Here is a 21,658-nt window from a genome sequence, read left to right on the forward strand (position 1 = left end):
TGTGTGTCATCTAGGCTAGGGTTTCCTTTTGTCTGTCAGTTTGACAGAGAAAGCTGTTAAAAGCTTTGCTGTGTATTTGTAAATGTGGGCGTCTCCATATTTTGGCACCTGACCAGTTTTTCTTTGAGCTGGAAGGTGAGGCAGAGTCCTTTGATGACCATAAACGCAAATACAACTCTCTTTTAGTGATAAATATGGCTTTTTAAAAGGACACCTGTCGGAGATTAAAGGACACCTGGAAGAAGGGATGAAAGAAAGCAAAGGGAAGATTTAGGGGAACGTGCAGAAAAGACAAAGATGAGGAAACACAGCAACTCATATTAGCTTGCACCCAAACTGTGTTTAAAGGTTATAAGTCAAATGTATCTGGAGCTACATTTTATAAATTCCATGTTTTGTTTAAATTTTGCATGGGTTGCAGTCTAGGTTTAGAGCATTCGTGTTCTTCGTTATCTCATGTTACAGAAAAGCCCAAACCTTTACAAGGACTCAATATCTTAAAATTTTCCACATTGCTATTTTCTTTTATCTTCTTTCCAAACATCCAAACATGCCTTTGTGGAAAAAAAAATAAGTAAACAACTACATACCATCATAAGAATACAATGTGTGGAAATTTAAGTAAATATTATACAAGTCTGCATCTGCATGGCAAGGATGGTTTCTGACTCATATTTCAAGAGAATAAGGGAGAGAACGTCTGCTTGTTGACATTCCACAAATCGTAAAGCCTGAACGTGGTGTGTTAATGGTCTGGGAGAGGCCCTACATCCTTGTTGACTTTCTCACAGCTTGAGACTCGATTGATAAATCCTCTGCAGAGCACAGTCATGTGCACGTCCACACAGATTGACAAGAAGGAATCAACCAAAGCTTGCGCAGCACTTGCTGGTCCATGCAGTCAAAGCAGAATATGCATTTTCTCTAAAAAATAATAAAAAATAAATAAATAAATAAAATGCATTTCTGTCTATTTCGCCCTCAGACAGATTGACGCTCTTACGTGCAAACATGTGCACACATTCCAGAGGTTGCCTCAGTGGAATGTGGGACAGTGCCGAAATGGCACTAAAGGAAGCGTGACTCAGCTGCCTGTCCCAACCTCGTGTCGCCCTTCGACTTACTCATGCATTTGTATGCGAATGTGAGGTGCACTTTGCAAACATTTGAGAGGACTCTAGTCCCATTGCTTGACTTAGCATTTTCGTAATCTGTGTATCTGTATTTTATTGAAAATGTGTAGATGCACAGTTGCGTCAAACTTTTGACTCTGCACATGCCAGTGGTCAAACTTAGGTGAGCTATTCCCACTTATCCTCCACCGCAAACCAACAAAGCGCTCTAGGTTTAAAAATGGACCTCTTGGAATTATCAGCCCTACTTGTTTTGGCATGATAACTTGCTGTAGGTGATTTCTTTTTTTTTTTGCAACTGTCAGAAACTGGTTTGGTCTGATCTTAAAATGCGTATCAAAAGCTTTATTCAAAAGACTTCATGTGGGGCATTTTGTCCTTGCAGTGGTTCAGCAGCAAAAAAACATTTGTTGATTTAAAAAAAAAAGGCCTACCTTTAAAATCACATAATTAAAATTAAATCTCATGCCAGATTTTAACTTCTAAGCTAGAGCTTAGAGGCTGCTTTCATTGTACAGTCTTGGGTGAAAAATATCTCGGGCTTTGATTGTGTAGGAAAGTGTGGGTGTTCAGCTATGCAAAGCTTCCTGCAAGTGGGAAAACACAGGAAAGTACAAGGTGGCTGGCAGGTTACTGCTGACTTTGCTCAAGTGAGGTGCACTTGAACAGTACTCAGGCCAAAATGCAAAATACATGACCAGCACCTTGCAAAAATATTCATAATCCATGAACTTTATTTACCTAATTAGCAAATGTTCTACAGTTAGCTTTCATCTTAGTATATCAACAGTACTTCTGGAACGGCCTCAGAGGTTTGTTGGAGAATAATAATGATCAAAAAGAATCTGAACAAGAAATGGAAGGAAGTTTGGATCCGGTTCTTGAAGTATTCTAAACGAATACTTAGGACTCAACATCTCAAAGAGATCTGTTCAACCTGCTCTTCAAAAATGAAAAGATTATGGAAACTGGGCAAGACGTGTTTTTATCCGTAGAGCAACTACTAGTTGTGCACAAATCTATTTTCAATCAAAAATAAATCCATTGTTGTAAGAAAAAGACTATATAAAGTGCTGTATGCATTTTGACATAAAGCACACAGGAGACTAAGCAAATTAATGGAAGGAGGTTTGTTCCAACAAAAATCTTAGTTTTTGACCAGTGGGGAAAAACAATGTCTCTGGAAGAAAACTAAAATTTGCACACCATCTTCAACACACCTCCCTTGATAGGACATGGTGGCGGCAGCATCGCGCTACGCTACTTTCGAAAGCAGAGAGAGAGACGTTGGTCGGAGATGTTGGAAAGATGGATGGAGCTGAAAACCCGTGGAATTCTGGAATTGGAAGAAAACCTGTTGGCGGTTGCAGGCTGTTTTCATTTGCAAAAGATTTTCATTCCACTTCACGGTCATGCCCCACTTTGCATTTTTTTATCATAATGTTTTATTAAACTAAACAGATTTGTAGCTGTTAAATGAAAATTTGTGAAAATGTTCCTTCTGTGTAAATATTTTCAAAAATGCTGTGTGCATATTAATCTGGGTTTTTGTGGAGACTTATCGTTGCGTAGTGAAAGTTTTTTACTTTGACATTTTTTCTGCACTTCAGTAATTCAGAAATGTCCGATTTCCCCCGCTATGCCTTGAGATTTGAGGTGAATAGGTTCATTGAAGCCCTTCTCCCTCCTTCCCTTTCAGAGAAACTTGAACAGGAAAGTCTCATTTCCATGGCTCTTTCGGCATTACAATAATCCAACTTTCTTCCATAAGCGTTTCAGTCCCAATTGCCTACTCACATTGATGAAGCAGGGAGCCAAAGCTGACGCATGTAGGAGCTAAACAGGCTTTTTCTATCCTGCGAGGCGACTGGTCGGCTTGTGCTGATGATGACTACTGGAATTTGTGCGAGTGCCAGGCCCGAGCCGTGACCGCCCACGGGTATCCGAAGACTGCCCAAAGCCACAGGAACCACCAGCAGTCCTGCTACTGCTCCCCTCCCTCTTTTCATCCTGGTTCCCTCCTTCCTGTCTTTAGTGGTCTTACCAATGCTGCTCCACAATTCTGACAACATGTGGACTTCAAACGTTCACATCAGCCTCTCACATTCCTATTGCCTTGAGTCAAAAACTTGTATATGAGTTCTGTTCACCTACAGCAGAAGTTTGGACTCTGAGGCTCGTATCTGCAGAGAATTGGTTGCAATGTCATACAGATGGCAGCGAAACTGACTTGTTCTTTTTATTCCCTTCCTAGACCCCTTTTTCGAGGAAACTCTGATGTAGATCAGCTGGGAAAGATCTTTGAGTAAGTTTGAGTATAATTTACTTCAAAATAAGACAACAAAAACCTTCTCAGGACAATGGATTGTGCATAAAAGTCTGTTATTGACACAAATGCAAAAAAAAAAAAAAAGCTTATTACTCATAATCTTTATCGTTTGACAGTGTTGTTGGAGTACCTTCACCAGATGACTGGCCTCAAGAAGTGGCCTTACCACAGAGTGCCTTCACACCCCGACCCCCAAAACCAATAGAAGACTTGGTGCCAGACATGGATGAGGACGGACGAGGCCTGTTAATGGTAGGTAAAATTAATTTCTCTTCAAATCCTAAGAATGTTTCTGACTACTAACTATTCCTTCTTGTCTTTTTTTTGTTTTTACTTTTTTAAAACAAATTTTCTCCAACCTCTGTAGCAATTTCTCACCTTCAACCCCTCCAGGAGGATATCTGCCTTCTCTGCGTTGACTCACCCCTACTTTCAAAGCGTGGACAGTAACAGCAGGAGTCTGTACGCTACCCATTCAATCCCCAGCAACAAACCCACTATTGAGGAGAGGACAGCCTGATAGTCCTCCTTACACCTGCAACTATCCCAAACAGTGACTATAAGAAGTATTTTTGTACCCATTTTGTATTTCTGGGTGTTTAGCAACCGAAAACAATTAATTAAGCTTTTTGACACTTACCAGTGGAAGACGGTCTTTAAGATGCCCCTTGCATAAACATTAGCCTTTTATGCTAACAGACTGAATCTTTGTGCAGCACCTTCATTCTGTCATAATACATTTGATTTGGACTCCAGCATTGTTTTATTTTATTTTTTTTAGCTGGCTAGTTTTAGACCGCTTGAAGATCCTCCTATTGCCTTGGGTTGTAAGGTTTCTTCTGGAGTTGTATTTAATTCCTTTTTGATCCTAACAAATCCTAAGCATTCTGTTAAAAAAAAGTTATTTCAAAATAGTGTTTCCAGCATCTGGGTATGCATAAGTTAGCATCCCAAAACGTTGACATCTTTGCTGTCCTCTTTTATCTTTACCTTACTTTTAATTTCCAATAAGACAGCGAAGGTTCTTTAGTTTGCAGAAGCTCCTTTGTAGATGCCGGTACGTGAGCCTGATTCCCACAGCCAACAGCGATGGCTTCAATCAGATGTACAACCTTATTTAGGGTCATTCTATGCAGAGATTTTGACATGTACATGTCCTTGTTAGAAATTGGTATTTTTGTGATGTAAAATGGGAAACCATGTTAAATCATTCAAAAACATGGCATTTATTCTGTGCAATCCAATGGATAAGTCGCTCAAACTCTTAAACTAATCTAACTTTATTGATGCACCCTTTGATTAACTTTCATCAGCCAGTCTTCTTTGGTAGGAGTGTATCAGTATCCCACAAATTAACTTGACAGTATCTGCCCTTTTTAGCTTGCTAAATCCTTAAAAGAACATTGAAAGAACAGAAGACAGAAATCTTCTTTTATTATTATTCTTTGAATGTATCCTTGGATTCACCATGATGCTGAAAAATATTAAAACGGCTTAAATTGAACCTAAACATGCTTTCACAAACCTTCAGTTTAAGGCTGAGGACATTTATGCAACAAGATCGTTGCAGCTTTTTTTTTTTATTTTTTACCCTTCTTCCGCTGATGTTTTCACTTGACTTATGCAAGATAAATTTCACATTTTACATTACAAAACAACATTTTATCAGGGGTTTTGAGAGCCAGTGTGTCTGTATGTCAAAAAGCTTAATTAACTGCAGTTTTACGTGTCATATAAATGTAAAATATAATGGAATGATGGGAGGGAAATACTTTTTATAATCGATGTACAACACTCCTGAAAGTAATCATAAAAAAAAAAACAAGATAGCAAGAAGGCATGAAAGCAGATCATGCCCTTGAACCATGCACAAAAGCTGCCCTCCCGAGAACCAATGGATCTTAATTGCTGCTTTTAGGTTGTGAAATGTTATCTAACAATGCAAATACAGGCCTGCATCTTATATCGACTACTAGTCGAGATGCCGGACTAGATTTAGAGACTGAAGCTTCTTTTTAACCAGTGTTTAGACTTTTCAGACTGTCCACCTGTCTGGAGGGCCAGACAGGGTCCAAAGAGGACAGCGTGGATCTTACCTGCCTTCATGCTCACTGTGGAAGTGTGCCATAAGAGGATGAACAATGGGAGTGCACTTGCAAATACTCAAACCAAGCATGCTCATGTACCTATAAAGTCACAAGGAATCACAAGCCAGCCTTTCACTGCCATGTTCCTCGTCATTCTAATGTTAACTTTAATATTGCTGCCATCTTGTGGACACCTAGAGTAACTGCAGACAAACCAGTAGCGGGATTCTAATGGTTGCTGCGCTCTTCAAGAACTCAATGGGCTGATCATAACGGTGCTGAGACAATGAAAACTGATCCTGCCACTTACTTTAAGACTTTTGAATGACTCTTTCTCCGCCACTATGGGATTTTATCATTATAAATTTCACTTATTTACAATCTAAATGATAGTGTAATGCACAGGCTTGCTTTCTGTGGATAAAGACCCACCAGCACTATTCATTATGAACCATTTGGCAAAGTGTTATCGAAAAATATTCTGTATTTAATTTTAATTTTATTGACAAGTCTTATATGCTTTTTACTGGATTTTATGTATTTCTTTTTAGAGTTTTTCTTAATAAGCTGGGCATACGGTATTCTTACACCAAGTGCACCAACTCTGCTCGGAGTTTGTGCAAGGAATGTGTAGAAACTAGGTATTGGTACTGTACAGTGTATTTAGCTAGGTGCAACAACAGAAGCAGTTGATAAAGCACATAGATATGTCAGAAAACTGGCTAGATGTAAGTAGAGTAGGCGAAGGTCTGTGGAAAGTTGTATGATGAGAGCAATTTGTTTCTTGAAATTGTGGGGTTGAATCAATGGATCTCCTTTGCTGTGGACTGATCATGAATATGAATCTTACAGTAGTGTTAATGATCAGATGATAAACACCTTTTTATTTACAGTTTTTGCTTTTACATTAATGTGCCGTTTTATTGCAATTCCGTTTTTTTTTTTGTTTTTTTTTGTTTTATTATGGGGGTTTTTTTGTTTGTTTTTGTAAATGATCAAGGAAAAGGCAACTTATGCAGAGCTGTATTTTTGTATTTTGTAGTTCTTGCAGAACAGTAACAATTTAACACTGGTTGGTTTATGTTTTTTCTAACAGGTAGTGCTACTAGCACACACAAACACACACATTTTTCGACTCTCAGGATTTTTCTGGATGTCCAAACCTCTTGGGCACAGTTTGCACATCTCTTGGCTTACTACGTGACCACATAACGATTTCTTCAGGTTTTCAGGTTTCCTATCAAGCTGTCTCATAATGGTGTTTTTGATTATAGTCTACTGTTAATACTATTTATCCATTATGTTACTGTAGTCGTTTCTGTTTGAAATAGACTGTTATTACCAGCAACATGTATTTGCTGAAAGGCAAGCATAACAGATCTGCTTAACTAAACACTGTGTTCATTTTCTATTTGATAGCAAGATTTCTGATGTTAAGTGCTCCATAATAAAGCTGCATCATTATAAAGCTATAATTACTTTAGAAATAGTGTTTTATAATTGAACTAATGACAGTTTTGGTCATCAAAGTTCATGCAATCATTCTAATCATGTAACACATTTAAATCTCATGTCAATTGTTCATGTTTAAAAGCAGTTTAACAGTTTCAAAACAAGGAATATGGAATACATAAATACATTATATCAGTCAGATTGGCATAATGTATGAATGCATTGGTGTCATAATAAGGTGTTGCACCAGCTGAATAAAATGCAGAATTTTGCAAATGTTTGTTGGATTTGTCTATGAATGTGGTTCAATAAATCACCATAATAGCCTTTTCATTATTACTTTTTAGTTGTATACTGTGTTTAGTATAGGCTATTATTATTATTATTATTATTATTATTAGTAGTAATAATAATAATAATAATAATAATAATAATAATAATAGTATTATTATTATTATTACTGGAGGTTTAAGTCTCTTGGGGGACTGCCTGCTAGCCTGGGGGCAGCAACTTTGCCCCAGTAAAGGCTAAATTTAGTAATACTGTTGTATAATTATAAAGTATAATTTGTCATTTGTTGCACATGTAAAATAAAGTTTGTAAAGAAAAACCTATAACCCCCAGAAGGCGGCAGTATTGCCTCGACACTGATTAATGTGATTACCGTACAGTCGAAGAAGAGTACATGTAGCCGTTAGCTTCATTCTATGCAGTGGTTAATCCAATGCTAGTAAAGTAACTAATGTTTTTTCTCATCCTTGGCTGGATATGGGCAAAAGAGACAATCGAGTGGTGAGTGTAACTCAAGTTAGCTTAAATAAACGTAAAAAATAATTTGCTCAAAATCATTTGTCAAACGTCTCAGGTGAAAAACAGTATTAGCATTAGCATTGGTGGCAACGAAGCATTTTTTTTTTCAGTGAATATGTCAAGCTAAATATAAACACGTCAAGGGCTAAATGTAAAAGGGGAGTGCAGTTGATTAAACATATTGTCTATTTATCTAACATAAGGCATTGTGTTATTGAAATGAATAGCTTCATGCTAAAATGCTAACTTTAGCTCTTCATTTGTGCAGTGCGTAAACAGACAGCTTGGCATATATGTAAATATGCCAAGCTGTCACATTCCAGCTTAAACCTTTATAAGTCTTCTGATGTGTTTTTCTTGCCGATTTTGTTTATAATATTAATATTGCTCTAATTGTGTTAGATATTAGTGTAAAGCCGATTTGTGGACTTTTTATTTATTTTGTGCATTTGAACGACGCCGTCGGAGCATAAATAGCTACCCTGGTTTAAAAAGAAAACCTAAATTATTTGTTCATGCGGTTCATGTTTTTCCATTACATCTTTAAACAGTCACATCTAGAAATATTTAATGTTTTTTTATTTTATTTAATTTTTTTTTTCATTTTAGAATGATCAAGTTTCACTTTTGACTAGAAAAGAAAGATAATTACTCCGCTGTCTTTTGTATCCTATTTATACTTTAAAAAAATGTAACAATTCGTATTCAAAAATACTTCGTTGGTTCCAACGGGAAAATAAATAAGGACACCTTATTTAAGTTTTCAACTGCATACAGATTGTTAGCTAAAAATCTGTTTTTCCATTTGTTCATTTAAGGTAATTTTATTTTTATATGAAAACACAAACAGTCTAAAGTTGCTCGTCCAAAAGACGTTTTTGCCCAGTTGTGTTCTACTTAGAGGACAGCAGTTTTGTTGAATTTATGGCATCGTGGTTCTTTCTTTCAGTAATGCTTTTGATATCCATCCAGAGTTATTTTCTTAATATTATAGTGTCTTTACAACATTATAACAATGGTCTTCTGTCATGTTTCAGGCATACATAAACCCCATTGCAGCTGCTCGAGCCAAGGGGCCTGTCCAGAACTCCGGACCAACTATACAGGATTACTTAAGCAGACCTCGACCAACATGGTTAGTTGGCAACAGGAAACAAGATGAAACAAATATGTTTGCTTACATGAGACCGTACAGACCTTGCAGTGTGTACGGGGTGTGTAATTCACACACTGTGAATTACCGACACTCTGGATATAATAGCAAACATACAAGAAGTCCAAACAATATTGTTGTTGAAATTGCTATTGTGGTGTACTTGAAGAAAACTGTTGAGTCATTATTTTGTCTCAGCATTATAGGCTACAGTATTATATCAGTGCTGCCAGAGAGAAGAGGAAATAAAGGTTTTTTATTAGTATTATTATTTTAAAAGCTACATGTGACCGCTTTGTTTATGGATTCTTTTGTAATTGTAAATTGAGTGAATTAAAACCACAAGCACAGTTATCTAGGTCCTTTATGAGTCCATCTAAAATGTGAGATGTCCCAAGCTTTCCTTCTGCAAGCATAAATGGCAATAAAAGACAGGAGGTGTAAAATGATTTTGCTGCCTGTCAGCAGAAAACTACTCTCCTGCAAAAATCATCTCATGACATGACCCCCCTATAAAAGACTTGAAACTAGAGTTGTTAGGTCTATTTTAGTTCCTAACCTGCAAAGAATCAACCAGAGACACAAATTACTTTTCTGCAGAAGAGGGGAGCAGAGCCAGACGCGGAGAGTCAAACACTGTCTGTGATCAACTCCGCCGGCTCTTTGTCCCCAACTGCTTTTTATTATGATTACAAAAAAGGAGGTTGGGCTTTTTCACACAGTCACACAAAGAATTGACCAACGACCTTTACTACAGGATGTTCTGGAACCTTCTGTGGACATGGCCTTACAAGGGCACGAGGCTGACCGTAACCAATCAGTTTCAAGGAAGCTGATAACACAAGATTGTGTTAACGTTTCTAGATTCCAGGCAAAAACATCCTAAAAACAGTTAATAATGTACTACAAAAGAGATAAATCAAGTAAACATCAAACAGAATAATAATATGAAAACATAACCTTTAAAATAAACTCATAAGTAAATGAACCTAGATAGTAATTCTTCTAATATGAGTCAATACAGAGCATTTCTTAAGTGTTATCCATTACATGAATGTAACGTTTGCACAAAGTTAATGCCTATGTCTGGTTTGAAGTGAACTCGGTGCTTAAAAATCATTGCATGTCATGATTTCATGTGGCTGTTAAAAATGAAAAGGCACTTGCATCTTTTTTTCCACAAAATGAATGCATTATTTTGAAAATTTAAGGTTGTTGCATTCTGAAACTTATTCATCTTGTGTTGAACAGGGAAGAGCTAAAGGAGCAGCTGGAGAAGAAGAAAAAGGGATCTCGGGCCCTGGCTGACTTTGAAGACAAAATGAATGAGGTAATGTTGCAGTAACCTCCCAGTGGAGGCCTATCCACAGGCCTACGTGTGCAGGAGCAGTCAGTGGTTTAGACACATCAATCCACTGGTTTCAAATGATCACGACCAAATATTTTACTTGTTTCTCTTGTTAATAAATGGATAACTTTAAAGTTGCAATAATGTTCCTTGATCTGCATGAATCATGTCTGTCGTTAACCTTTGTAATGTTCTTTGCAGAGATGGAGGAAAGAACTGGCTAAAAACCGAGAAAAAAGGCTTGGGGACAAAGAACGGGACAAAAAGTCGATGGATAGCGAGGACAAGAAAGACAAAAAAGAGGTGTGTAATCAGATGTTTGGCTGATGATCCCATTGAATCACGCTTACTCAACCAAGCTCTTCTTTGCTTTTGCACACGCATCCAGAAAAAGAAGAAGGAGAAGAAGAAGTCTAGCAGGGTGAGGAGAGACTTCCAGTATTTTGGTTGGCAACTTTACCGCTCTAATCCTCTTCCCTCCCACACACACACACACACACACACATAAATACGCGGTTTCTGGATTTAAAAAATCTGACTTAATCCACTTAACTACAGTCAATTGTATTGGCTCAAATCTCATGAACCCTGCTTTTAATGTGTTTTGCTCAAGCATTCTTCATCTTCCTCCTCATCGAGTTCTGATTCCTCCAGCAGCTCTTCTTCAGAGTCCGAAGACGAGGTAAGTCATGCCTGAGATGTTTAGCAAAAACAGACGTATAATTGAACTATTCAACTTAAAGTCTAATCCTAATCTGCTCCCTGGGATTATAATTGCAACGTTTTACTTGTCTGTTTAGCCAGTATAAATACATATAACACAGCTCACATTAGCATTGTTTATAAGCAGGTACCCTGGTCAGATTGGATTTTAATAACGTCAATAATTGAAAGTGTCGATTTTTTTATTATGTAAATTCAATATGTGTTTGACAGATTAAGAAGCAGTTTCTTCAAAAGTTGATTGGAAATAAAGCTGACTACCATTAATCTAGTCTAATAAGAGCTACAGCTTTTTTTGAGCTGTAGATGTAGATGAGGTTAATGCTAGTAATCATTAATCTAGTCTAGGATTTCAATTTTGTCCCAGTTTCAACCCTGCAAACCAGTTGGTCGGCCATTTTGTGACCACTGAACACAAATTGAATAACTTTTTTGAAACGAAATTGTATGTATTAACACAGGATGAAAAGAAAAGCATAAAGAAAAAACGGAAACGCAAGCGATCTTCAGCCAAGAGACCATCGGACATCTCGGATGACGATTCGGATGCTGAAATCAAGGTTTTTCTTTTTAGAATGATTCATTCTGCCCTTTTTAAGGCGCTTAGGTAAAAAAGAAATAAAAAATCTTAAAACTGTTTTATTTCTTTCTTAAGAAAAGGAAACGAATCAGGGAAGATGGAGAGAAAGACAAGGTAATTTGCCTGAACCATAAAGCTATAGAAGATTTAAAGTCAATGAAACACTGCAAAAATGATAGTAAATCTTGCCTCCATCAGGATGAAAAGGAGCGTAAAAGGAAAAGGAAGGCAGAGAGAAGTCACAAAGACTCCTCATCAGAATCGACTGTTAACTCAGATTGGGATGAGGTACTATTTATTGTTGCATTTATTATATTATTGCAGGAACTGACTGACTCAGTTCTACGTGCAGAATTCAGTAAAATGTAAATAGTATTTTATTATTATTATTTCAAAACATGTATAAGCATTCAGACATCTTTTTCGTGGTTTAGAGGTTCCTCTATGGCCAAACTGCTAAAGTTCCCCTCACTGTAAATTGTTAAACGTTACTGGCAATAATATTTTAGGAGGTTTTGTGGTCAAACATTGATTAACATTTGTTACTTTTATAGGCTGAACCCAAGAAGAAAAAGAGAAGTAGCGAGGAGAGGGAGAAATTCACTGTAAAATTCACTGTAAGCAATTTTAGTTACTATCCTCCCCCCCAAAAAAACGAATGTCGTCTTGCTATTATTTTATACATTGGCATTTTAATTCATGTAGTGTGCTGTATATACGTGAAATTATTTGTTGAACAAAATATATTTCTGGCTCTAGGTAAAATCCAAGAAGAAGAGGAAAAAGAAGCACAAAAAACACGGCAGAAAAAAGAAAAAGAAGGCAAAATCTCAGTCGGACTCAGAGCTTGACTAAAAGCCGTGTCATTACAGTGCTCCTGTTTTCCTCACACTTCACCGGTGTCATTTTGCCTTTGATTGTGGAAAACGTTTTTCACCCAGCTGCAGTCATCAGGATTGGAAAAAAAAGTGGACATAAGATGTAATGTTGAGGTCCTTCTGTATTTGGAGTCGAGATGAGGGAACTACCGGTACATCTTTTTTTCTCTCCAGCAAGGTTTTTTTTTGTTGGTTTTTTTTTTGTAGATTTTGAGGATTGAGATGATTTAAATTTTTATTGTGTTTCTTTCCCATGCATTTGGCTCTTAAGTCTGTATGCTTCCCCCCCCCCCCCCCCCCCCCCCCCTCCCCCACTTCATACCTCACATCTTCCACCACTACACAAGGCTGTTCTGCCGGTGCCTGTGTCATGCATGTAGATCCTGATGTCTTGCCAGCCTCATATTGAAGTTGGATCTGTTATAGGATGTTAGCCACGCAGGTAATAGTGAACTCAAGAGATTCTTGTTTTGTTCAGCAAGATGTTACATTGCAGTGTATATGTATAAACTACAAGAATTCAACGAATAAAAAGTGTTGTTTTAACTTTTTTTTTTTTTTTTTGGCTTTATCTGGTTGGAACTTCAAGTGTAACACAAGTGATACTTTTTTTGTGTGGGTGTGATTGTGTAACATATTTGACATTGCAATCTTAAGTTTCACTTAAGATTAACTCCTAGATGTTTTATGTGTACAAGTAGAGCTAAAAACTTAGACAAAATCAATAATACATCAGTCATTCAGAAAGGGCATGTAGATTTTTTACACTTTTGAAATATTTCAGGTCTTTATTGCAATTTGTGTAATTACGGCTTGCAGATAATGGGAAAAAAATATAACTCTTTTAGACAGCTTGTGAAAAACAGCATATTCATAGAAATTTGAGGGGATGAAAAGCATTTGGTAGGAAAATGTGGAACATGGATAACTGTGGTCTTATGATGATTGCTGAGCAAAGTCCATTCAGCAATTTGGTAGATCTTCACGAGAAGTGAAGTGAATTAAGAACCACTTCGTACAGACAAATTCTCTATATGAGCTAAAATGTTGCATTCCTTGTATCAGGTCATTCATGAACCATAAATGAAGTCAGAAGCAAGCCTAGGGAAATTGAATTGGGGCACAAAGTTACTATATAGACGAGGAGTTGTTCCTTCAGAGGGCAACACGGAAATACGCAGGACAAACAACAAAGCACATACTCGTACCTAAGAACAGTTTGGAGATAATTTACCCAACAGTCATGTAGAAATTGCGTCATTGTGCTGTGACATGAATGTAAAGAGTCTTCAAAAACAAAATGCAATAAAAGAGATTCAAGAGTGCTTCAAATTTGCTAGAGATGAAACCCCTTGCACTTAAAAATAAAACAGACTAGCTATTAAGACTTTGGGGAATTTATACCTTAAAGTAAATTATGTAGCCCTAGAGAAATCTGTGCATGAGACGAGACTAAAACATTAAGGTTGAACTGCTTTAAAAGCAAACCAGACTCTAGTTGAAACTATTGCACAGGCTTAGGGTGATGCAAGATAAGTTCACAGTGGATGTACAAATCCAGGTTTATTACAGTTTGTCATCATGTTTTGAATCACTATTGTTTGAGTCTTGTGACTGGGAAACAGTGTGATGTACCAAAGGTCAATAATACCACCTCATAATGTATGTCATGCTCCTCGAGGTAGGTTTTTGTGGAAGTGTTTTCAACCCTGGAAATAATTAATCAACAAACCTAAAGAAAGGCTTGTCTGGCTTTGTATCTTTGTATCAAGGGGAGTGTCCAGTGTTGTATATAAAGAGCAATGTACCAACCTTGTGACAAGAAGCTGTTGTATCACTTCGTGTGCAGAAGGTAAGAAATTACAAATATCCTAAAATCAACTTTTTTTTTTCTTTTTGTTTTACTCTGATGCAATGTATTATAAACTATCCAGTTACTTTGTCTTGACCCGTGGGCAAAAGTTGGAATGCAAAGATTATGGCACAAAAATAAAACAAAAACAACTCTCACCCTTTTTCCACCAGATGTTGAGCACCGCTTTGTGGCTGTGTGTCGGAGTCTTTCTCTGGGGCTCTGCTTTTTGCAACATCAAATGTCCCGATGGAACTTCCTGTGCTGATTTGTCGACATGCTGCCTGACAGCTCGTGGATATGGCTGCTGTCCATATCCAAAAGTAAGCCACATGCCTTCAACCGTCATGACCTTTAAACACCTGGTGGCAGTTATTCTTATTGAGTGTTTTTGACTTTTCTACAGGCTGTGTGCTGTGCTGACAAGGCCCACTGCTGTCCCTATGGATATCGCTGTGACCTTGCCACGCAGATGTGTGTGAAGCAATACCAGCCATGGATCAGGATACCGATGGTGAAGAAAGTGGCTCCAGAGGTTCCAAGCACACCTGATCTGTCTCTGACCCCCTTAGAGGAGGTTGAAGACAACAACGTCCCTGACCAGATAAAGAGCTCAGTTGTCTACTGTGACAACCTTTATTATTGTCCTGATGGTACGACTTGCTGTAGACATCCGAAGGGTGCCTGGTTCTGCTGTCCATACTCTCCTGTGAGTAGATCTGTGAGCTGAAAGGTGTCTCTTGTCATAAAGGAATTGATAGAAAATATAGTGAAGATAAGCATTCAGCACGTCAATGTTTGCACAAGTTTAAATATTTCTAATGAAGCCATCGGCATAAAATTCACAGCTGAGCAACTTGAGTACCGTACTCCTCACTTAGAAACATATCAAAGCAGATTAGCTCACAAATGGAGTAAAGGGTAAAAAAAACAAATGCTGAATGCAAATTTTACCTACTGTATTTTCTTTCACCACCTATGGATCTGTTTTGCAACTTTGCAAGAAGGCTACCGTTTTTGAATATCACTGCATCTGTTGTCTTGCAGGGAAGATGTTGCCTGGACGGCTACCACTGTTGTCCGTACGGTTATGACTGTGATTTCACTTACACTCACTGCATCAGGCAAGGCTTGGAGTATCCGTTCAACTACAAACAAGCTCTGGCTTCAGTCCCTGCCTCTTTCCTTGCAGCATCTGAAGACCAAAACAACGAGCAGGAGGTAAAATCTATGACTCTGTTTTCACCCATGATCCGTTGCACAAGTATTCACGAGCCTTTAATTTCATCACATGTTATGATGTTACAACCAAAAACTCTGATGTAACACATCATCCCCATGGTGAAACATAGTGGTAGCATTGTGATTTTTAACCATTCTCTTTTTCCTTTCATCTCCTTGTTACTGCTCCCCCTAGTGGTCAAAATGTGTATAGGCCTTCCTTATCATGTTGATATGCTGCATTTTGTAAAACAAAAACACATTTTTAAGTGCTTGAAGGATTAACATTTTTGAAACTAACGAATTAATGTGTTGTGCATGAAACATACTGATGCTAAAATATGTAGCTAGGAGACAAAATGAAATAATGATGAAGTTGTCCTTATTTTTACAGACAATATTTGCAGCTCAAAGAGAAGCCAGTGAGCAGGGAGTTATTCGCTGTGATGAACAGTTTTACTGCCCAAATGGTTCACGTTGCTGTAAGGGACTCAAAGCCCAGTGGAACTGCTGTCCTAACTAACGGGTACGGTTCATTGTTCTGTTCAGTTGTTTAGGAATAATTGAATTTTGACATTTAGCCCTGTCATACTGCACATTTCCAGATGTGGTGGGACAAGTAATAGCAAAAGCCAATTGCGAAAATTGAAAGTCTTTCTTTACCAAATATGTAGAAATTAATGTGTTGACTGTAAAAGATTTGTCCTTATTTATCTCTAATGCTGAATCTAATTTCAGGGTTTTTGCTGTTCTGATGGTCAGCGTAAAATTATGGAGCCTCCTTCTCCACCACATGCGGAAGACATAAGATGATGACCACAGGAACACACCAAAAGTACTCAAATCACATTATTCATTTTTACTTGGCCACTTTTTCTCTAATGATAAGTAAACATTCCCAATAAAATCTCATTGTGTCTCACTGTCTCACTTAGGTTTTGTACTGATTATTATGACTGTCATATATAATCTTCCTGCCTTTATGTTACTTCAGGGGAATGTTTAGCAACAAGGAACAATAAAGAATTTGTGTGACTTTCTCCATTGTTGTAGTATTCTGAGGATATGAATTACTCATGGATATAAGCCTTCAGTCAGATATGAGCTTTGCTCAAGCTTTGAATCACACCCTCAATGCACAGGAGGCTGAACGGTGAGCCAGATGAACGTTCGTTCAGATGAACGTGGCTCTAAGTGGAAAACAAGACAACATATTTTATAGTTTATAGTGCCTACAAAAAGTATTCACCCCCTTCAATGTTTTACCTTTTTTTTGTTGTTGGTTTGAGAAATCAGTTCTGTTCAACAAAATTAGTCTTTGACCAAAATATTTACCAAAACAAAGCCCTTCCTGTCAAAATGAAAACTGATTTCTGTAAAACAATGAAAGTTAAATTACTCAATTTAGCATAAAATAAGTGACTGCATAAATATTCACCACCTTCAAGTCAGTGTTTATTAAATGCATCTTTGACAGCAGTCATAGCATTGAGTCTATGTAGAGAGGTTTCAGTCAGGTGTGCACATCTGAGCACTGCAATTTCACGCCATTCTTCTCGTGAACCTGCTCAAGCTCTGTCAGGTTGCGCTGTGATCGGTTGTCAGAAGCCCTTTTCAAGTCCTGCTATAAATTCTCTTAGATTGAAGTCTTGGCTTTCGCTAGGCCCCTCGAGAACATCTTTCTAGTTGTCTTCAAACCACTTCTGCTGGGTGCTCAGTGCAAAAGCAAAGTGAAGTGTGTTTCTCAAGGAGGTAATTGTATTGCACTGACAACATAAAATGATAAAGTAGCAAATGAAGGAGCTTGACTCTTTAACAGTTTACACATAGGGGTTCAAAACTTGATCAAAATCTTTTAATTATATAACCATTTCTGACATGGAAATTTGGAAATACAGCTTTTAGATAAATGCTGTAATATGAAAATTTTAAGCTTTGGATTCATTTGCATATAGGTTTGTAAACTGTTAAAATCCAGGGAATAAATGTCTGTAATCTTTAAAATAAAAGTCTAAAACTCTAGAGTGTCTTTGGCATGTTTCTACATGCTTCATGTAGTGGAAAGACTTAGACTTTTTGGACTGGTCTTATGACTCAAAAATTGCACGTGCGCCTGTAGCCTTGTATAGTGATTACAACACCCACCTCCACTGTAAAGCCAAAAACGCGCAGCTCCCTCTGCACATCTTGACTATGCACAGAGGGAGGGTCTACTTTCTGCTATGAAGAGCGAGAGTGGCATACCATTTAAGGGAAGTGGGAACCTTGTGACAGGAAGCTTTTCAATCACTTCTTTGGCGGAAGGTAATACTTCAATAAGTCTCATTGAATTATTTTTTTACATGTAGCTGTTTTATTAACCATAATTTACAGCTACAGTGAAAGCTTTACTTAAAAACGTCATTGGCCTGAATATTCTGTTCTGACTTTTATTGATTTATATGAAGCATTGTGTTTTTGATCAGCTTGACCTGAAACACGACATGCAATGCTACTAACTTTTAAACAGCAAGAATCGGGTGTGTGTGTACATACAGGTTCAAATGTACACAAACACCCATCTGGTTTATATTTGGCTAAATGTCTCTTAGCAAGTTTCACTTTGACTGCAAGCATTTTGTCAACATCGGCAAGCGTGTGGCGCAATTCTGCCTGGATATATCATCTTGGTATATAATTTGAATTGGTTGCCACAAACTTGACTTTAATGGCTGTAAACTGTATTCCTAGAATAAGTGGCATGAAGTCAGGACCACTTCAGAAGCTTCCTGTCAGCCTGCTTTATCTGTTTCAATGCTGGTTTTCTTCTTGTGTGTTTGGGATTATTTTCCCAAACACACATAAAATTATTAAGCATGGTGATGGCTGCTTAATTCTTGGTACAGTGTTTGAACGTTGTCTCATTTGACCATGAAACATTTCTCCTGATACAGTTGACTTGTCGATGTGGAGTGTGAAGTGAAGCTAGAAGTTGTTTACTTTCAGGCAGGTGTTTCTATCTTGTCTCACATCCTCTTAGTTTATAGTAATTTAAGTCTGGCTTCAAAGTAGACTAAGACAGCTGTTTTTCTGCAGTTTCTTTTACACTGTAGACAATGACTAATTTTTGGAATTATTTTCCATCTGATGGTGGTAACTTGGTGCAGTTCGGATTAATGTTTGAACCTCGGACACAGTTGGATGTTACAACAGAAAACTGATCCACAACACTCTGGGAAGCTTGTTTTTCAAAGCCCCGACCTTAACCCCACTAAAGATTTATGGTGACTGCTTAAATGCTCAGTTCTTCTATATTTGGTGATGAGACATGACCCACATTTCTGAGTGAGTCATGTTTCATAATTTTGTAATATGGCTTAAAACAGGATTTACAATGATCATTGACCTGTTTAGGAATGCGGAATAACTTAAACCAGTTGAGTCATACTGAACTGAACACCACAAACTAAATGCCAGCAGAACCACTTCTGTGTTGGCTTCAGAAGGTTTCTGCTGGTCGTGGGAAAATGATTCAGTCTCTTTTAATGCTAGCAACGAAAGCCATGAACATGAAATGACTCAGAAGGTCTTGGCTTTTGTGTCGTTGGGTCATATTTGTGACATAAGTTAATCAAAATACAAAAAGAAGAAACAGGAACAAGAAAGAAGCAGAGTAACAATTCATATCGGTCATATTTAAAAATTAGCTTGATGAAAGTGCCTGGGCTTACGCTGGTGGGAATATTGCTTCATATGCTGTTCCTTAAGAGACATCAGTCATCTAGAACTGATCCCCATTTTGTAAACCTTACTTCCCACCCATCCCCAATATTTCAATAGGATTTAGATCAGGGAAACATGGAGGGTGGTCCAAAAAACAAAACTTATGGTCCTGGAGGAAGCCTTTGTCAGACAGGTGCTGTGAACTGCAGTGTTATCCTGTTGAAATAAACAATCAAATTTCTAAAAACTGCAGCTGCTCATACTAGAAAAATTAACACTGACTTTCTCTCTCCATTAGATGTTGAGGATGACTGTGTGGCTGTGTGTAGGAGTGTTTCTGTGGGGCTTTGCATCTTGCTCCATCAGATGTCCTGATGGGAGCTCCTGCTCTGATATGGAAACCTGTTGCCAAACTGCTGGTGGATATAACTGCTGTCCGTATCCAAAGGTACGTCACATTCTTTGAAACACTGACACGTTTAAGTCACTGGTGTGGTGATGTAGTAGGCTTTAAAATACTTGTGTCACTGATTCTCCCTCCTTGCATTTGTCTGGGTGAAGGCTGTCTGCTGCAGTGACCTAGCCCACTGCTGTCCCTCAGGTTATCTCTGTGACCTTGCCACTCAGATGTGTGTGAAGCAATACCAACCATGGATCACCATACCGATTGTGAGGAAAGTGGCTGCAGAGGTGTCGAGCACCCCGGATCTCTCTTTGACCCCTTTTGAGGAGGTCAAACAAAACAATTCCCCAGAACAATTAAAAAGTTCAGGCGTTTACTGTGACAGCTACACCGCATGTCCTGATGGCACGACTTGCTGCAAACACCCAAAGAGTGGCTGGTTCTGCTGCCCCTTATCTCCTGTAAGTAGACCTGCAAACTGATGAGCAATTAATCACTTTCTGGGAGAAATTCCTTTTGTTTTTTCAATCCAGTTCTTGAAAACATGTTTTGCTGTTCTTTAACTAATTTCTACAATTTCTAATAACTAATTTCAAAGACGTTTTTGTCTTGTAGGCAAAATGTTGCCTGGACGGCTTCCACTGTTGTCCATACGGTTACGACTGTGACCACACTTACACTCAATGTGTTAGAGAAAGACTGGAGGATCTGTTCACCTACAAAAAATCTCTGACTTCAGTCCCAGCTTCTCTTCTTTCAGTGTCTGAGAACAAAAGCACTAAGAAGGAGGTATACCACAGTATGGCAGTTTTTCTTTCCGATTATATTTCTGCTCCCCTTAGCGGCCACAAATGGATAGCACCTTTACCAAAAAACAAAAAGATTGGCAAAAATGAATATTAAAAATACATTTAAACAGATACAGAAGAATAGTCAGCTTGCATGTTTAGTTTTTATCTAATTTTTTCTATCTTAATTTTGCAGACAGCACTGACAGCTCTGACAGAAGCCAGTGCTAACTCCTTCAATCAGGGAGTCATTCGCTGTGATGACAAATTTTACTGCCCAGGTGGCTCAAGTTGCTGCAAGGGACCCAAAGACAAGTGGAACTGCTGTCCTTACCCACTGGTATGACTTGCACAACTGTTCTGTTGTTTGGGAATCATTGGCACATACTTTAACACATAACAGTTATGTGCTTCACAATAGAAGTTGGAATGGTACAAGCAAAAGGATAAAGTAAAAAGTAATTTGGGATACAGAAACTCTATCTGTTCTGTCCAGAAATATGGGATGAATATTGCTTGATTGTAAAACCTTTGTGACTACTTTTGTTTTAACTCTGTGAATAATTTTCAGGGCGTGTGCTGTGCGGATGGGAAGCACTGCTGTGAGTATGGATACCAGTGTAACCCCTCTTCCTCCCAATGCACAACGTAGACCACCGGACGACGACTTGGACACCCCAAAAGCACTGAAATTGCATTATTTGATTGTACTTGGAGAATTTTACTCTCGGTTTTGCTCAACATTTCCAATAAAGTCATTTAATGCCTTATTACCTCATGTAGGTTGTCTCCAGATGACAGTTTTCTGAGATTATTGTGATTAATATAAAGGGTCTATCTGCTTTCAGGCTTGCTCAGGTCAAAGCTTTTTGATTGAAAATATATTTAGAGATGCAAAAAAATGACAGCTTATTCCAGCTTCTTATTTTCATTAACTGTTTCTAAGTTTTCTCCTATTCATTATGACCTGCTTTGCAAATTAAAATGAGGAACAAATATTTTATGACATTTCAAATGTTGACAATTGAATTGCAGATTGTTCTTTTTTAAATAAAGTTATATACCTTTATCAAAAAGGTTTGTTTTTCACTTGCCAAAAGTTGATCAGGGTTTTCATATTTTACGAGCACCGTCTCTACCTTTCTTTAATATATTTGTTGTTAACTGAATGATAGAAAGACTGGGGAAGGATAAATATA

The 21,658-nt window shown here is 37.8% G+C and overlaps 4 protein-coding genes across 6 annotated transcripts in view; all 4 read left to right on the top strand.

Moving 5' to 3' along the window:
- cdk6 (cyclin dependent kinase 6) overlaps nucleotides 1-7,334 on the top strand; it is a 44,208-nt gene extending 36,874 nt beyond the window's left edge. For both annotated transcript variants that reach the window (XM_028036637.1, XM_028036638.1), the window contains 3 exons: nucleotides 3,388-3,438; nucleotides 3,579-3,714; nucleotides 3,830-7,334. In XM_028036637.1, the coding sequence (XP_027892438.1) occupies nucleotides 3,388-3,438; nucleotides 3,579-3,714; nucleotides 3,830-3,982 (340 nt within the window). In that variant the 3' untranslated portion in view covers nucleotides 3,983-7,334. The remainder of the gene's footprint in view (nucleotides 1-3,387; nucleotides 3,439-3,578; nucleotides 3,715-3,829) is intronic.
- Nucleotides 7,335-7,646: 312 nt separating this feature from the next.
- On the top strand, nucleotides 7,647-13,044 carry fam133b (family with sequence similarity 133 member B). The gene is made up of 11 exons (XM_028036421.1): nucleotides 7,647-7,793; nucleotides 8,849-8,946; nucleotides 10,216-10,294; nucleotides 10,514-10,615; nucleotides 10,701-10,733; nucleotides 10,926-10,994; nucleotides 11,497-11,595; nucleotides 11,691-11,729; nucleotides 11,814-11,903; nucleotides 12,170-12,232; nucleotides 12,375-13,044. The coding sequence occupies exons 1-11, from the start codon at nucleotides 7,770-7,772 to the stop codon at nucleotides 12,468-12,470; spliced, it is 792 nt and encodes a 263-aa protein (XP_027892222.1). The 5' UTR covers nucleotides 7,647-7,769; the 3' UTR covers nucleotides 12,471-13,044.
- A 1,170-nt stretch (nucleotides 13,045-14,214) lies between these two features.
- On the top strand, nucleotides 14,215-16,606 carry LOC114156155 (granulins-like). The gene is made up of 6 exons (XM_028036422.1): nucleotides 14,215-14,345; nucleotides 14,519-14,668; nucleotides 14,752-15,054; nucleotides 15,393-15,566; nucleotides 15,961-16,092; nucleotides 16,305-16,606. The coding sequence occupies exons 2-5, from the start codon at nucleotides 14,519-14,521 to the stop codon at nucleotides 16,087-16,089; spliced, it is 756 nt and encodes a 251-aa protein (XP_027892223.1). The 5' UTR covers nucleotides 14,215-14,345; the 3' UTR covers nucleotides 16,090-16,092; nucleotides 16,305-16,606.
- Nucleotides 16,607-17,705: 1,099 nt separating this feature from the next.
- LOC114156153 (granulins-like) lies at nucleotides 17,706-21,237 on the top strand. 2 transcript variants are annotated; one of them, XM_028036418.1, is made up of 6 exons: nucleotides 17,706-17,870; nucleotides 19,567-19,716; nucleotides 19,830-20,132; nucleotides 20,287-20,460; nucleotides 20,656-20,799; nucleotides 21,031-21,237. In XM_028036418.1, the coding sequence occupies exons 2-6, from the start codon at nucleotides 19,567-19,569 to the stop codon at nucleotides 21,109-21,111; spliced, it is 852 nt and encodes a 283-aa protein (XP_027892219.1). In that variant the 5' UTR covers nucleotides 17,706-17,870; the 3' UTR covers nucleotides 21,112-21,237. The 2 variants fall into 2 exon arrangements, with proteins under 2 accessions (XP_027892219.1, XP_027892221.1); XM_028036420.1 differs by lacking the exon at nucleotides 17,706-17,870 and adding an exon at nucleotides 18,532-18,551.
- The last annotated feature ends 421 nt before the right edge of the window (nucleotides 21,238-21,658 follow it).

The sequence above is a fragment of the Xiphophorus couchianus genome, chromosome 13, assembly GCF_001444195.1.
Source record: "Xiphophorus couchianus chromosome 13, X_couchianus-1.0, whole genome shotgun sequence".
Classification (NCBI taxonomy): Eukaryota; Metazoa; Chordata; class Actinopteri; order Cyprinodontiformes; family Poeciliidae; genus Xiphophorus; species Xiphophorus couchianus.